Below are 16,181 nucleotides of genomic sequence, written 5' to 3'. Positions count from 1 at the left end.
TTATGGAGGTTATGACTGTAATGGCTTGTTTGAAATATTTGCTTTTGTATAAAAATACAGTAAGCCTATGCGAATATGAGCGGTTCAGAAATAACACGCATAAACACACACACACACACACACACATGGGTGTGCTTGCTCACACACACACACACACACACACACACACACACACACACACACACACACACACACACACACACACACACACACACACACACACACACAATAATATCTTTATGGGGCCCTCCCATTGACTTCCATTCATAATAAGCCTAACAATATAAGAATGCTAAACTGTGCACATACCAAAACAATCCCTAACCTTCGCTCTCCTGCACTTCACAATCTGGTGCGTCACGGGAAAGGACTAGTAATAGCAGGGAAAGAAGGGATTCACCGGAGCATCTTCAGATGTGGGAGTTAACTATTGGACAACTGCCAAGACTAACGTTTCAACGTTGTCACGTCTTCTTCTTTGACTCTGAAGAAGATGTGACAACGTTGAAACATTAGTTTTGGCACTTGCCCAATAAAAGAAGTAAACTTCCACATCTCAAGGCAAGGCAATTTTATTTCTAAATCACATTTCATACACAGTAATTCAATGTGCTGTACAGTGGTAAAACCATGCAAAAAAACCCCATAAAAACAAGTGAGAAAAGAGAAAAAATAAAAGCATAAAAACAATAGCAACGCAAGGCGTGCGGTACAAGATAGTAAAAGCACAAGGCAGGGTAAATCAAACAGGATAAAAGAGGCAAGATAAAAACCAGAAGAAAACAAATAATCACAGATAGAATAACAAAAGACCATTAAATATTAAAATTAAGGCATCAGAAAAAAGCTTCGTCTTTAGTCTAGTTTTAAAACACAGTATTGTTGTGTCACTTTTTAAATCATCGGGAAGCTGGTTCCACAGAATGCAGCATAAAAACTAAAAGCAGCCTACCCACGCTTTGTTTTGACTGTAGGTAAAACCAGAAGGTTATGTTCAAGACCTACGGTGAGTACAGCAGAAACACATCCCTAAGGTAGCTGGGCCCCAACCCATTTAGGGACTTGAACACAAGTAGTAGTGCCTTAAAAATCGTTTCGACAGCTCACAAGGAGCCAGTGCAGGGATCTTAAAATTGGTGTGATGTGGTCAAATCTTTTTGTTCTTGTAAGGAGCTTTGCAGCTGCATTTTGGATACGTTGTAATCGTCTTCATGGGGAGGCCTGTAAAGAGGTTGTTGCAGTTGAAGGCAGTTGCTGTTGAAGATACTCCGGTGACTCCCTTCTTTCCCAATCCCTAGCCTTAACCTGTCCCTGAGGAAATGTTACACTTTTACATTTTTACAGTAAAATGTTAAACGTTTACTTTTACAAGTAACAACAAAACTACCAAGAAAAACACTGCTACAAACCCCAACTCCGGTGAAGTTGGGACGTTTGGTACACAGTGAATAAAATCAAAATGCTATCATTTTCAAAACATTCAATCTATTCATTAGATGGAGAATAGTGAAAAGACAACATATTAAGTGTTAAAACCGAGAAAAAATATTGTTTTGGGGGACATATGTACTCATTTCTAATTTAATAAATGCAACACGTCTCAAATAAGTTGGGACGGGGATCAGTGAAATTTAGTAAACATCCAAATAAGATAAAACAACAAAGAAGAACATTTCAAAATGAATTGTACTGACGGACAATATAGGTGTCCAGGTATAAGATCATCACAGATAGGCTGAGTCACTCAGAATTAAAGATGCAAAGGGAATAATTACCATAGTTATTACATACATTTTTGAATTCCCTTTGATTTACCACGATTGAGTGTATATAAGACATATTTTTGTTACTAAAATCATTGTATAGGTTCATGGCATCATGAAATATATATTGGCTGTAGTCTCACTCTAGCACTCCAGGAATTAGAGCTATTGAAAATTGACCATATTAAGAATGCTTAATACGTGCAAATGACACAGGGGTGTAACATTCTCCTAAGCACCTGAGCTCACTTGAAATAGACCCAGAAGACATGGGAAACTGTCCTTTACTTACAGAAGTCAGCAGAAGTTGTAGAACTCCATTCTTTTTGACAATAATAGAGCATGGCACATCCTGTGCTACAGTGAAAATGGACCATCCAACTTGTGTTAGTGCTAACTTCAAAAGTCAGCCTCCATGATGGCATGCGGGTGCAGTAGTGCATTGGTTAAGATGTTCTCACTCATCTGTAGAGTTAAATACAATGCTGAATGGTATACATGGGTTTTAAACAGCATGAAAAGCCACTCATGCATTATATTTTGAAGGGAGATCTTCGATTACTGCCACATAGTAAGATCAAATTGCATTCTCTACTATGTTTTAACAGTTTGGCTCCATCATCAGGACCAGCAGGTGATAAAACCGCCTGTCACACTGTAAGCACTACAGAAAGGAAAACATTGCAAACTAGAATGGGCACTCGGTAGAGCGCAAACCTTCGCCTACGCCACTTATTTTTTTCTGGCCATCTTCAGAGTGTGGGGCATAACATTCTCCAAATGTTGGTGTTAGTTTCATTGAAATTGGACTGGAATATCGTACTATGACATTTTTGGCCCAGTCTTGACCTCTTATTCAATTCAGCATGCACACGTTGTTCTGGCATGTAGTGCTTGGCAAAGAAAAATGTTTTGACCTTTTCGTGACCTTGACCTTGACCTTTGACCCAATCACTCCCAAAAAGTAATCGATTGTTCCTTGGGTCATGACCAATCATCCCAGTAAATTTCATAAAAATCGGCTCAATTTACGTTTTTGACCTTTTCGTGACCTTGACCTTGACCTTTGACCCAATCACTCCCAAAAAGTAATCGATTTCCTTGGGTGATGACCAATTATCCCACTAAATTTCATAAAAATCGGCTCAATTTACGTTTTTGACCTTTTCGTGACCTTGACCTTGACCTTTGACCTTAGACCCAATCACTCCCAAAAACTAATGGACTGTTCCTTGGGTCATGACCAATCATCCCACTAAATTTCATAAAAATCGGCTCAGTTCACGTTTTTGACCTTTTCGTGACCTTGACCTTGACCTTTGACCCAATCACTCCCAAAAACGAATCGATTGTTCCTTGGGTCATGACCAATCATCCCACTAAATTTCATAAAAATCGGCTCAGTTCTGTCTGAGTTATACGAAGTACAAACAAACATTTTGACCTTGACCTTTGACCTTTGACCCAATCACTCCCAAAAATGAATCGATTGTTCCTTGGGTCATGACCAATCATCCCACTAAATTTCATAAAAATCGGCACAGTTCTGACTGAGTTATACGAAGTACAAACAAACAAACAAACAGACATATTCACAAATAAATACACGGCGGGCAAAACATAACCTTCTGGCGAAGGTAAACATGACAAGGAATACACCCACCATTTAAGCTGGTGAAATCATGTCCAAGATAGGAATTAACACTGTTTTTTATATAAAATCATCTCATCGGTTAATGTATTTAACTGTTAAGTGTTGTCTTTTGTTTTGTTTTCAGTCTTCCTCGACATTTGCTGCCATTTATTGTCCCCGTCCCAACTCTTTTGAGACGTGTTGGATTTATCAAATGAGAAATGAGTACATATGTCCCCCAAAACAATATTTTTTCTCGGTTTAACACTTAATATGTTGTCTTTTCACTATTCTCCATCTAATGAAAAATTGAATGTTTTGAAAATGATAGCATTTTGATTTTATTCACTGTTTACCAAATGTCCCAACTTTGTAGATTTATGGGGTCACAAATCACAAAGCGGTATAAAGAGAATATTACTACCTTGGTGGGGACATCTGGCCCCCACAATGATTGTTAGGTTTGTACACACACACACACACACACACACACATACACACACACACACACACACATACACACACACACACACACACAGGCCTAGATACAGTAAGTAAGAGACGGGCCCCAACCAAACTAGAATGTAACTATTTTATTTTGACAGCTGTACCTTTCTGTCTTTATTTATCTCTTATTTTCTTTCTTTCTTTCTTTTGTGTCCATTCAGTATTTTGATGTGTTGCAACTTCCAGTGGGAGCAAATAAGATGGTTTCCCCACCCCAGTCTCTTTATAAATCTCATAATCTCCCACACATTTCAAAAATTCTACAAATATCATCCTCATCATATGTAGTAAAATTGAGTTCAGTTCAGTTAACTTTATTCAGTAAACTCCATGCACTGGCAAAATAAGACCCAGCACCAGGGGTGCGTTTCTCGAAACCGAAGTTGTTAGCTAGTTAGAAACTTGGGTAGTTGCCAATGGGAAATTGCATTGCAAACAACAAAGTAGCTAATGAAGTTAGCAACTATGGTTTCGAGAAATGCACCCCAGGCTTGTGAGTGTGTTTTTTTAGAACATCCAGCAGGAGGCAGCACAAGCATACCCTATTCACAACTCAGACACAGGCTTCTCTTACCCTTCAGTGACATCTGCCGCTCCTTGGGGCATCCCTGCAAATGAGCGTGGTAGGCTACTTCAAAGACAGAGAGACAGAGGGTCGTGATGTAATCTGAAGAACACTTTAGCCCCATTCCAGTGCCATTAACATAATGATTTCAGTGTAAAGTTTTTTTTTTTTAAGAAAAGGGGGGAAAAAATCATATAGACGCTTTTTCTATTGTGTGCATGACATGAATTGTGAACATCCTCTGCCCTTTGATAAATGATGACACCGAGGAGGAAGGGTGCTATGGAAACCAGATGTTTTCTTTAAGTGTGTCCTGTAATGACACCATGCAATGAGTCATACTTGAATCACCCCACCGCTCACCGCACCATACCCCCCCCCCCACACACACACACACACACACACACACCACCACCAGTGTAGCTCTCTGCAGTGCCACCCCCATCCCATCCCATACCACCACCACCACCACCAAAGCAACCCCCCACCTCCACTACCTCCACCTCCTCCACCACCATGCAGCCCTCCTCTGCTCCACCCCCATCTTCTCATCCCACCACACCACAAGCACAGCCAAACTCGCATCCTGAACTCGTATTACTTGCGGTGACACACTCAGTTCCTGGATGTGTCCGGGGGGAGGGCGGAAGGTTTTTTTGTTGGGGGGGGGGGATTACGGATTTTCTGCCGATCTGCCCCCACATCTGCCATGGTGGTCACGGCCCCGGCCCTGGGTGTTGGACTGCTGGGTATGGGAGCTATGGGGGTGTGGTGGTGGTAGAAGGAGGGAGTATGGTGGTGGGGTTGCTTGGGCTTATGGAGCTAGGATGGATGGTGGGGGATGCAGGGCAGTTAGGGTTAAATTAGTGTTTCTTAACGGGGCACTACAGCCCCCCCCCCCCCCCCCCCATAGGGCATTGGGAAGCCCTAGGGGTGCATTGACAAGGATGCAGCTGAGTGGGGACAGGGCTTTGTTTCCATTGGGGGACATTAAGTCTATTTTAGTTTACAATATTAAGAGGGGCGCTGGCAGGCTTATGAATAGGTCAAAGGGGCGTTGGGAGGCTTATGATGAGGCCAAGTGGGCGTTTGTTCAAAAAAGGTTGAGAACCACTGGATTAAAGGAAAATGGATGGGTGGCTGGGATGTTTGGGGGGTTAAGAAGGGTGGTTGGTAGACAAATGGTGGTGAAAATTCAGTTTGGCTGCTAGGGGGAAAAAAAACTTTTTTGACTGATAGTGAGTGTATGTGTGGCTAATAGTACTACCCAAATTAGCTAGTGATGAAAAACAGTTCATTGATAGCCCTGGATGTACGCAAAGTACAACGCTTGTATATTGTATTTTCATTTACTTCTATTTATTTTACACACATCGATTAATGGTGTGTGTGTGTGTGTGTGTGTGTGTTAATGATGTGGGTGGGTGGGTGCTCTGGCGTGAGCAGTAGCCCACACCAGCAGCCAGCCAGCCAGCCAGTCAGTCAGTCAGTCTTTCTGGTGGAAGATTGATGAATTGATTGCGGCGCGGGGCTGCAGCCAGTGTGTCTGTGCCCCGGGTGAGGACTCCCAGGGTTACGGCGGGGGAATCCCAGCTATGGCACCCGCCGCCGGCATGCTATTGTGGGGCCGCCTGCAGGGGTCCTCGGGGGGCTGTGGCTGCATGTGGCCTCCGACCGGGAGCACTCCTGACCCAAATACTGCCACCGCCTCCCTGGAGACACTTGGTCTCCGTGCAGAGGCGGGCTTTACATTAGGCAAATCTAGGCAATTGCCTAGGGCACCGACCAAATCAGCTGTCGCACCAGTCACGATAAACACACCGAAAAAAAGTTGGCCTGATCTTAATTTGCCACTTATGTAACACAATCGAAGATAGATATGAGACAAAACACTGAAATAGCACCCTCGCTCCTTCCATGGCAATTGGCGACATGTTTAAAGAATGACTTTTGGGGGCCCCATGTTAATATTTCGCCTAGGGCCCCAAAATGGCTTGATCTGCCCGTCTCCGCGGCTGCTCACTCACTCACTCAGCAACAGGTTGGGACTGAGGAACTGAAGGAACAAGTGAAAGTGAGTGAGTGAAAGGTTTAGTGTATGTATGTGTGTTTTTGTGTGGGTGTGTGTTTGAGTGAGAGGTTGAGTGTATGTTTTGTGATTTATCTGTGTGTGTGTGTGTGTGTGTGTGTGTGTGTGTGTGTGTGTGTGTGTGTGTGTGTGTGTGTGTGTGGGTGGGTGTGAGAAAAAGGTTAAGTGTGTGTGTGTGTATGTGTGCACGCGCGTGTGTGTGTTCCCAAGAGGCAGTCTGTGTGGGCACCTCTTTATTGAGGGTTTCCCCTCTTAAAATGCTTTCTGAAAGTTGGAACCTCCATTGACGGGAAGCCTAAGTGCCTTAACCCCTAAATTTAAACTGAAGCATTTTAAAAAAAACTGAGTTTAAACTTAAGAATTTTGAGGTACGACTACCATACATTTATTTGTGCAAAACATGAATAATAAAAAACATTTCTAACATTCTGTGGTTACACTGTTGTTACCAGTGGTACACAGACAAATTCTATAATTACAGTTATAGCATTTCTTTTCTCAAGAGAACCTTGGACATGAAACCGGCTGCATCTACTGTTGCATTCTGCCATGCACAACCACAGTACACTCCTTGACCCATAAATATACATTAGACTTGAATAATATATACATAACGTCTTTATTTTGGTCTACCGTACATGTAAAGTCAAATCTTTTTCATGTTAAAGTTTTTTTTAAGTATTGGTACAATCCCACGAGTCAGATCCAAAAACCTGCTTGACATTGGTAAGTAGTCCTCACATTAATCTACATACAGGCACTGATGAGAGGAAAAATAAAAACAACAGTAGTATGCACGCTTAATAACATATCTCTTCCAATTATTTTGATACAATACATAATACAGTTTTATACAATAAATAATATTATTTCAAATTCAGTAGTGAAATAAAAATGAATACCCTGCTATTTTATTCTTATAACTTATAGTCATGAACTGACGAGCACACTTAGAGAGATGTTATGGACTTATTCATTCTCAGCGTTTTGCTGCGATTGCCCAGCACAGCAGCCATACATGATTACCTTCTACATGTGGTAACACTTTACTTGACACCGGTGTCATAAGCATGTCATAACAGTGTCATGACACAGTCATAGATAAGTCATAAACATTATGTCCATGTCATAAACATTTTATGACTGTTGGCCTTAAGTGAAATTCCAATGACACTGTAATGACACTGTAATGGCATGCCTATGACACCGGTGTCATGTAAAGTACATGTAAAGTACATGTAAATAACACAGTATATTGTATTGCCAGTATTGTTGGCTTTTTGTTGCTGTATCCTTTAATAAGTCTTACATGATCACAACTGGCACTGCAACAACACAGCATGACTTTCGGTTAATATTATAAAACGATATCAAAGGCCTCTGTAAAGTCGAAAAGAAAAACATGTCCCCAGTTGTTGTACATGGCAGTAGTGTTGGGATTTTTTACAGGGGGGGATTTTATATAGCAGTACTAGGGGTTGCAAAAGTCATCATAAGCTATACAAGTTGTGGTATCTTATGGTAATTGGTCATAGTCTTGTGATTTGCCATTCTTTTGCAAGATATTATGAGCGCACACAAGGAATAATTTTCCTTAGATTTCATCACAGTCGTGGTTAAGACAAAGTGGACATTCAATACATGTAGGCTCTTCTTACAAAATTGGTAACGCTCTTTAACATGTGACACAAGTAAATCGTACACACCAGATGCTTATAATTTGTTAAGTAAATACTGTCACCTCAAATGCAAAAAACATATCAAGTATATCTTATATAAGACAATGTTACAGCAGCAATATAATGTTTTTTTTTATTTCAGCTCTTAAATTTGCATGCATTAAGCAACAACAGCAGCAGCAGAGAAACACACAAAGCCCTTGTGTAACAAGCCATCCATATACCTTACTTGAATCCAAACATAGGCCACTTTGCGTAAGGCATTGTACAACCCTCAGCAGAAAACCAGAAGGAGGCCGCGCACAGCCGCAACTTAAGATTAGCGGTTGGCCGCTTACATGCCCGTGGCCAGCCTAGGGGAGAAATAGGGCCCGGGCATTTTGGTCTTAAAGGGGCCCCTCATAATTAGCAGGGCAGAACTGACTGGGTACAGGGCCCAGAGGGAAATGCCCGGTATGCCAGATGGCCAGTCCAGCCCTGGCCGCTTATCAGCCCCGTAATGCTAATGAGGCTATCAAAATCAACTGGTTTTATAGATCGCATAAATGGTACAGTGCCCTTACACGCTAAGTGGTCTTGTGGATTTATCAAAAAATCTAAAATGTGTATTGAACCATCAACAACCCATCTGATACCGGAGACTGCGTGTCTCTCAAGTTGTTGTTGCCTGACGTGCGCTGCCAATATTTGTCCTCATGTTTCCCAAAGCAAAAACAAAACAAGCGCGGTGTATATAACACAGCATTCCCAACACGAGGAGGGAGGCTCTATGGCCATCATAGGAAGATTGCTGCGATATTGGATGGCATTCAAGCATTCATGGAATACCTCGAACGACCACAACTCATCCTCTACCATCCAGCCACTCAGCAGAAACAGCAGAAGCAGCAGTAGTAATTTCTGTTTAAAAATTTCACTGGGGATTCAAAGTCATTATCAAGGAGTCCGTTTTTTGTTTCTCTCTTTGGTCTGATTAAATGCAGTGTGACACTAGGTAAAAGACAGTGTGTGTTTAACCGTACGCCAGGAACAGGAAGCAGTCAGAAGTGTAATTAATCAATTTATATTGCACTGCAACCATGATTAATTTGTTATGGTAAAAACCCCAAGACTGGCTGATTGATGAAACTCCTTCCCAAAATGCAGGCGTCATGCCTTCCCAAACAAAGCAGATCTACAATATATCCCCAGTTAGTATAATAAATGTTCAGGAGCACTATTTTATGGTACATTACTGGAACAACAGTGGAAAAGCCTCGGCTTCTTCTCACGTTCAAACTCTGTACAACGTTAAGCATTGCAAACATTGCAGAAAACTTAAGAACAAAAAAAAAGACATTGCCGTAACAGCTCTTTTGAACAAAACCTCAGATAGAGGCACGGCTGCTGTCTATACAAGCAGAGCATAGCATAAAAAGGGAGAGAGTGGTGTGGTGGCAGGCGTGAAGAGGCGTCCACTTAGGAGGGTCTGTATAAAAAAAATTCATGTCATGTCATAGCCTCCCATCCCCCATCATCTCACTCTGTCCAGCCTCACGAAGAGAGCAAATATCACGTAATATCATCATGCCTGTCAAGACTGAAATTCATTCATCCAAGTAACGGAATACAAAAAAGTTAAGTTGTGACTTGTGACAAAGTAAAAATGCGGTGTTAATTCAACAAATACATTCTAGAAGAGGACTCTTTGAGTATCGAATTGACACAGCAAACTTTTACTGTGACAAAAAGAAGATGCACTGTAAAACATTGCAGTCAGTTAAACGTAAAAAAAAGCAAGTCACCCTGCCGCCTTAAGTTTGTAAGTTAATTTAACTTGAGAAAGCCTTGAGTTTAGTTAACTTAGAAACTTAAGGCAGCAGGGCAGCTTACCTTTTTTTACATTTAACTGGCTTACAAGATTTTACAATGTACAAACGGAAGTACACTTGCTCACAACTTGACTCCTTTGTATCGTAAAGTATGGAAAGAAACAAGACTCCCCTGCCAGAACTGCCCTCCCAGCATCGTATGTAGTAGCTCATTGCCTTGCATTGTCCTACCCACTGCCAATGCCATCATATGCACCGCACAGCGGATGTCACCGCAACGGGCTCTTCTATCAGCTCAACTGGGGGGGGGTGCCTTCACTTCTTGTTCTTCAGCTGATTGGCCAGCCAGTCCAGGCCCTCGTAGAGTCCGTCCCCGCTGGTGGCACATGTGGCCTGGATGTACCAGTTACGGTGACGCAGCGAGTGAAGCCCCAGCTTGTCTGTGATCTCAGCGGCACTCATGGCATTGGGCAGATCCTACACAGAGCAGAGCAGCACAGCACAGCACAGGACAGAACAGGGCATTACAACACAGAGCATTGGGCAGATCCTATACAGAGCAGAGCAGAGCAGAGCAGCACAGCTCAGCACAGGACAGAACAGGGCATTACAACACAGTGCATTGGGCATATCCTATACAGAGCAGAGGAGAGCAGCGCAACACAGATCAAGGCATTACAACACAGTGCATTGGGGAGATCCTATAGAGAGCAGAGCAGCACAGCACAGCAAAGGGCATTACAACAACAGCGCTTGGACATATCATACAAAGGACAGCAAAACATAGCACAGCACAGGGCATGGCCTTGGGCAGATCCTCTTATACAGACACATGTTTCTGTGCTAATTCAACACTTGGAGAGTCAAATATAACATTCAGGGTGCTGTTCTGACTCTCTTAAGTGTTGAATTCTAAACAGTAAATTTCATTGTGTACACTGAGCAGAACATAGAAACTCAGTACAGTACAGGACAGTACAGTGCAGGGCATTATGATGCATTGGAGTACAACAGTGAGGGCTTGACCGAGACACAGACAGAGGAGCAGAGAGGAGGAGAAGGAAGAGGGGGAGTGGGAGGATGGTGAAAGGAAGAAGAGTGAGAGAAGACGATAGAAGGCAAAGAAAGAGGAGGGGGAGTAAAGAGTGCGGGAAAGAGTGAGTCAAATAGGGGAAGGATAAAGGGAGAAGGGAGAGTGAAAAGGTGAGGGAAAGAGAGAAATATGAAAGTGTAATGTGGGGCGGGGGTGAATGAAAGTGAGGTAGAAAAAGATAAGAAAAGAGAGAAAGAAACTTGGTGGACAAAGATTGAGATAGATACAAACGAAGTGAAATGTTGAGCTGCCTGCTGAGAGAGTGAAAAGGCATGGGAAAATAGCTCTGCTATGAAGGAAAATGATTTAAATGTTTTAAAGTCACTTTTTGGCAGAGGCAATGTGTCAATCACAGTGATTCTGACTAAGAGTGACAGCAGCTGTCTCCTCTCTCTCTCGCTCTCCCTCTCTTTCTGTCTTCTGTGGACTCTTTCTCTCTCGAATTTCGCTTCATTCACATGACTGTAGAAGCACTATCTATTGCCAGCGCAGTAATGAAGTAATGATAGCTATGGAGTACAAATACAAAATTGAACAGTAGAGACATAAATAAAGAGAAAACTTAAACCATTCACCAATCTAAATAGCAACTGAACAGAAAATGCCTCAAGTAAAAGATGGCAATCTCTCACTCTCTCTCTCACACACACACACCCTCTGTCACACACACACACACACACACACACACACACACACACACACACACACACTGTCACACACACACACTGTCACACACACACACACACACACCCTCTATGTCACACACACACGGCCGCACACACGCATGAGCACACACACGCGCATGTGCGCGCACGCACACACACACACACACACACCCTCAGCCACACACACACACACACACACACACACCTGTTTGTTGGCGAAGACGAGGAGTACAGCATCTCTGAGTTCGTCCTCGGCCAGCATCCTCATCAGCTCCTCTCTGGCCTCATTCGCCCGCTCACGATCATTACTGTCCACCACGTAGATCAAACCTACACACACACACACACACACACACACACACACACACACACACACACACACACACACACACACACAGACACAGTTATAGCTGTCCATCACGTAGATCAAACCTACAGCCATTCATAACTGTCCACCACATGAAGATAATCATCACACATGCACACGCACACACATACACACATACAGTTGAGAAACTGGAGAAATGGATCAATTGTTCCGGGCCCAGCGAGAGAAGGGTCCCACAATTGGGTCCTTATTACAATGTACTGGCCAAAGCTGTCAGCAGCCTTGTACACACACACCCACACACACATAACTGTCCACCACATACTGTAGATCAGACACGTAATAAAGATAACCATACATACACACGCGTGCACGCGCACACACACACACACACGCGCGCACGCACGCACACACACACACACACACACACACACACACACACACACACACACACACACACACACACACACACACACACACACACACACACACAATTGTCCACCACATGGATCAGACCATTTCAAATAGCCACCACAAGGACAACCATTCCAGCAAAGACGAGGGCCACACACAGGTTGAAATTCTAGGATCGTTTCTTCCTTCAATAGCCACTAACTCCAGTTACAGACTATTGATGATTAAATGAGAAAATGTCAACCATAATTACACCAAGATTGTCATACAAGTTGGATACGGGACAAATTACTTACCACTGACAACTGGTAAACAACTATATTAAATTTTACACATCCAACAAAAATAAACCGAAGTGTGTCGGATAAGAAAAAGATGACAGACACAGACGACAGATTTACAACATGCGGCATAGTGTCTGTCTCTGTGTGTTTGTTTGTTTTAAGGCCAATGTCTGGTGATTGAATGCTGAGGACAAAGTGAGGTCAGTTCATCTCATCATGCAGTTCAGTTAGCCACAGATACTCTCCAGGCCGTCATTTGGTGATGCTCTAGTCTAGTGGACTTCTGTTTACAGTATATTTTCAATTCTATTTTAAACTATTCTATTCTACCGAGCCCTTAAATGGCATGTAGGCCTAATAGTAAAAAGAAATACTTCAGTGTTTCTCGTGGCCACCAGAAACTTTCTTGTGGCCACCAGAAACTTTTGAGTGTGCACCAAAAACGTTTGTTTCTGGTGGCCACAAGAACGTTTGACTCTCACGTCATTTTAAGGCCTCCGTACTAATCCATTTTATAACCAGAGATGATTATCTTTGGTATTACTATAGCTCAGATTATTCCCCTCTAGATCGACCAGAACTGATGAAGCTGATAGCGAAAGCGAAACGTCTTCAAGCGCAAAGAAAAAATCCAATTGTTCACAGCTCGATTCTTTGGATTCTACTTTACTCAATTGGATTCTATTCCATTCTATTCCTATTCTATTCTATTGAATCCAATTCTTTTCTTATCCATACTCTATTTCTTTTCTATTCTATTCAAATCCATAATCTATTCAATGTATTCATATACCCATACTCATACCCACATGCATCTATGTTCTAATCTACTCTACTCTACTCTATTCTATTCTATTCTATTCTATTCTATTCTATTCTATTCTATTCTATGTTAGTGTATTCTGTGTTTTATTCTATTCTATTCAGTCTGGTGGTGAAGGGAGGAGTCTAGAAAAGTAAAACCAGAGACGGGGATCTTTGGTATGATCATCAGTATTCCCTTCTACATCCACCAGCACTGATGATATTTGGATGAGGAGCGAAATGTCTTCAAGCTCAAAGAACAAAAAGTCCAGTTCCTCACAGCTAAACTCTTTGGTTTCTAATCAGTTCAGTTTAATTCAATTATGTCCTATTCTTATACATATTCTATTCTATTCTATTCTAGTCATATCATATTCAATGTATTCATACCCATACCCATATCCACATGCATCCATGCTGTATTCTATTCTTATCCATACATATTCTATTCTTTTCTATTCTAATCATATCCATATTCTATTCATACCCATATCCACATCCATATCCATATTCTGTTTATTTCTATTCTATGTTAGTGTATGAGTGTATTGATGAACAGGGCCCAGGCCTTACCTTGTGTATTCTGGAAGTAGTGTCTCCACAGGGGCCTGATCTTGTCTTGGCCTCCGACGTCCCACACGGTGAAGCTGATGTTTTTATACTCCACCGTTTCCACATTAAACCCTGGCCAGAGACAAAACTGGACATGACTTCTTTTTACTCTCGCACAAGCGAGAGCAAGTTGTCTTAAGCTTGTGAGAATGCGATGCAAGAGCCATTCATTCCACACAACACATAGCGACTGTAGTTGGTCACACAATACCTAGTATTTAGTTAATTTGAGGAAAAAATGTACTATATGCACGATACCACATAAACCCCACATGTAGGCTATGCGCTGTTAACCCCTTAGCGCAGAGCCTATGTTATAACCTTACTGTCACCAAAATTGTAATGGCTATGTCTTATTCTGTCACTTAAGGCTCTCCGTAATGTCATAGCAATGTTGTTGTGATGTAGTTGACTATTTTCAGCAGAAGTAAATAGGCCCGCCGGCAACCCCATTTGCACTAAGAGGCTACGGAGGCTGTTAACCAATCAGGGGGCCTACCGATGGTGGGAATGGTCGTCACGATCTCTCCCAGCTTCAGTTTGTATAATATCGTTGTTTTCCCGGCGGCGTCAAGGCCAACCATCAGGATCCTCATCTCCTTTTTGCCAATCAGGCTCTTCAGAAGGCTTCCAAATATGTTGCCCATGTCCACTGGCTGGCTTCACTGCTTCTCCCCGTCTCTCTCTCTCTTGCTCTCGCTCGCTCTCTCCTGCAATAAGACTGGAGCACAGTGTGGTGGCATTAACTCTGCTATCTGTGGTATTCGTTCTTCTTCTTCTCTTATATGCGGCTTGAAATTGTTGTTGAGGGTTCATGCTCAGGGACTTGGCTATGTGGTTCAAAGGCACAGTGGGTATTACGCTGTAATAATGCTTGTCAACTTGCATTTGGGGAACGGACGGAACTGCTGTAGGATGGTGTAACATCACCCCGACAATGGGATAGATCACAGAGAACAGAATAATATAATAATGAAACAATGATGGGACAGAGACAGACTAAGATGGAATTTGTGTTTTTTTCTGTAGAATATACAGTAGAATAAACAGACTTCATGGAATTCTGGGTAACCAAAGCAGTGGGAACTCTAGAGTCATTCAATTGTTGTAACACAAAAGGACAACTCAAGTCAACCCTTCAAACAGGAACATTGTTTTGCGGAAGTATGTTCCATGGTAATGGTTTTTAACAAGCATAGGTTTCCTTTTATTGAATCATGTTCTACTTACACACACCTCTCCACCCCAAGGGAAGCTACCAGAGAAATGTGGAAACCACAAATAAAGTGGGACCCAAGACTGTAAAACCGCAAACAACGCGCAGGGTCACAGCAGGCTTCTTTCTATGACTATAAGGGGCATTATCAGCTAATTACGAGACATAAAGCAAAAACTTCACATAACCACACTTCAGTCTTTGGCATCTCTCACTCCAGTCCCAACAGCAGGCAACTGACCTTGTTGCTGCCAGCAAGAACTGACACATTTCGCAGAACGGAGACAATGGACTATTGGATAGCTATAGCCTACTGTACGGATGCCCTTCCGAGTAGCCCAGTATCGGGTGTAGCCTAGGTGATAAGAGAACATCATTCCACACCAGCATGGGCAGAGGTGCATCTTACCACAAGGCAAGGCAGGCAGCCGCTTGGGGCCCCCCAAGCCCCTAGATAGTGAATAACAGCCCACACTTTACCACAGTAGTGGCGATTTTGGTTCAAATGCTCATTCTTTTGCATTTTCGCTTGGGGCCCCACCTGACCCTAGAATCGCCTCTGAGCATGGGGTACAGTCATTAAGTGCACACGTCATTGGGTACAAGCCTGCAGCCTGTCAGGAACCCGGTCCTGATGCTGCACAATCGAAGTTTTCACTCTTGGCAACATCCGTCGGCTGTAGGCTGTGAAAGCGCGCGTAATTATTTCGAATTCTCC

At 42.6% G+C, this 16,181-nt stretch overlaps 1 protein-coding gene across 2 annotated transcripts in view; it reads right to left on the bottom strand.

The window, feature by feature from the left end:
- Positions 1 to 10,134: 10,134 nt before the first annotated feature.
- arf3a (ADP-ribosylation factor 3a) overlaps positions 10,135 to 16,181 on the bottom strand; it is a 6,435-nt gene continuing 388 nt past the window's right edge. For both annotated transcript variants that reach the window (XM_063209629.1, XM_063209628.1), the window contains exons 2-5: positions 14,747 to 14,968; positions 14,209 to 14,319; positions 12,011 to 12,135; positions 10,135 to 10,524 (exon numbers count right to left, since the gene is read on the bottom strand). In XM_063209629.1, coding sequence (XP_063065699.1) covers positions 10,363 to 10,524; positions 12,011 to 12,135; positions 14,209 to 14,319; positions 14,747 to 14,894 — 546 coding nt within the window. In that variant the 5' untranslated portion in view covers positions 14,895 to 14,968 and the 3' untranslated portion in view covers positions 10,135 to 10,362. The remainder of the gene's footprint in view (positions 10,525 to 12,010; positions 12,136 to 14,208; positions 14,320 to 14,746; positions 14,969 to 16,181) is intronic.

The sequence above is a fragment of the Engraulis encrasicolus genome, chromosome 10 (genome assembly GCF_034702125.1).
Source record: "Engraulis encrasicolus isolate BLACKSEA-1 chromosome 10, IST_EnEncr_1.0, whole genome shotgun sequence".
Classification (NCBI taxonomy): Eukaryota; Metazoa; Chordata; class Actinopteri; order Clupeiformes; family Engraulidae; genus Engraulis; species Engraulis encrasicolus.
Note: the sequence above shows the minus strand (reverse complement) of the source record. Positions and strands in the feature narration are given on the sequence as shown.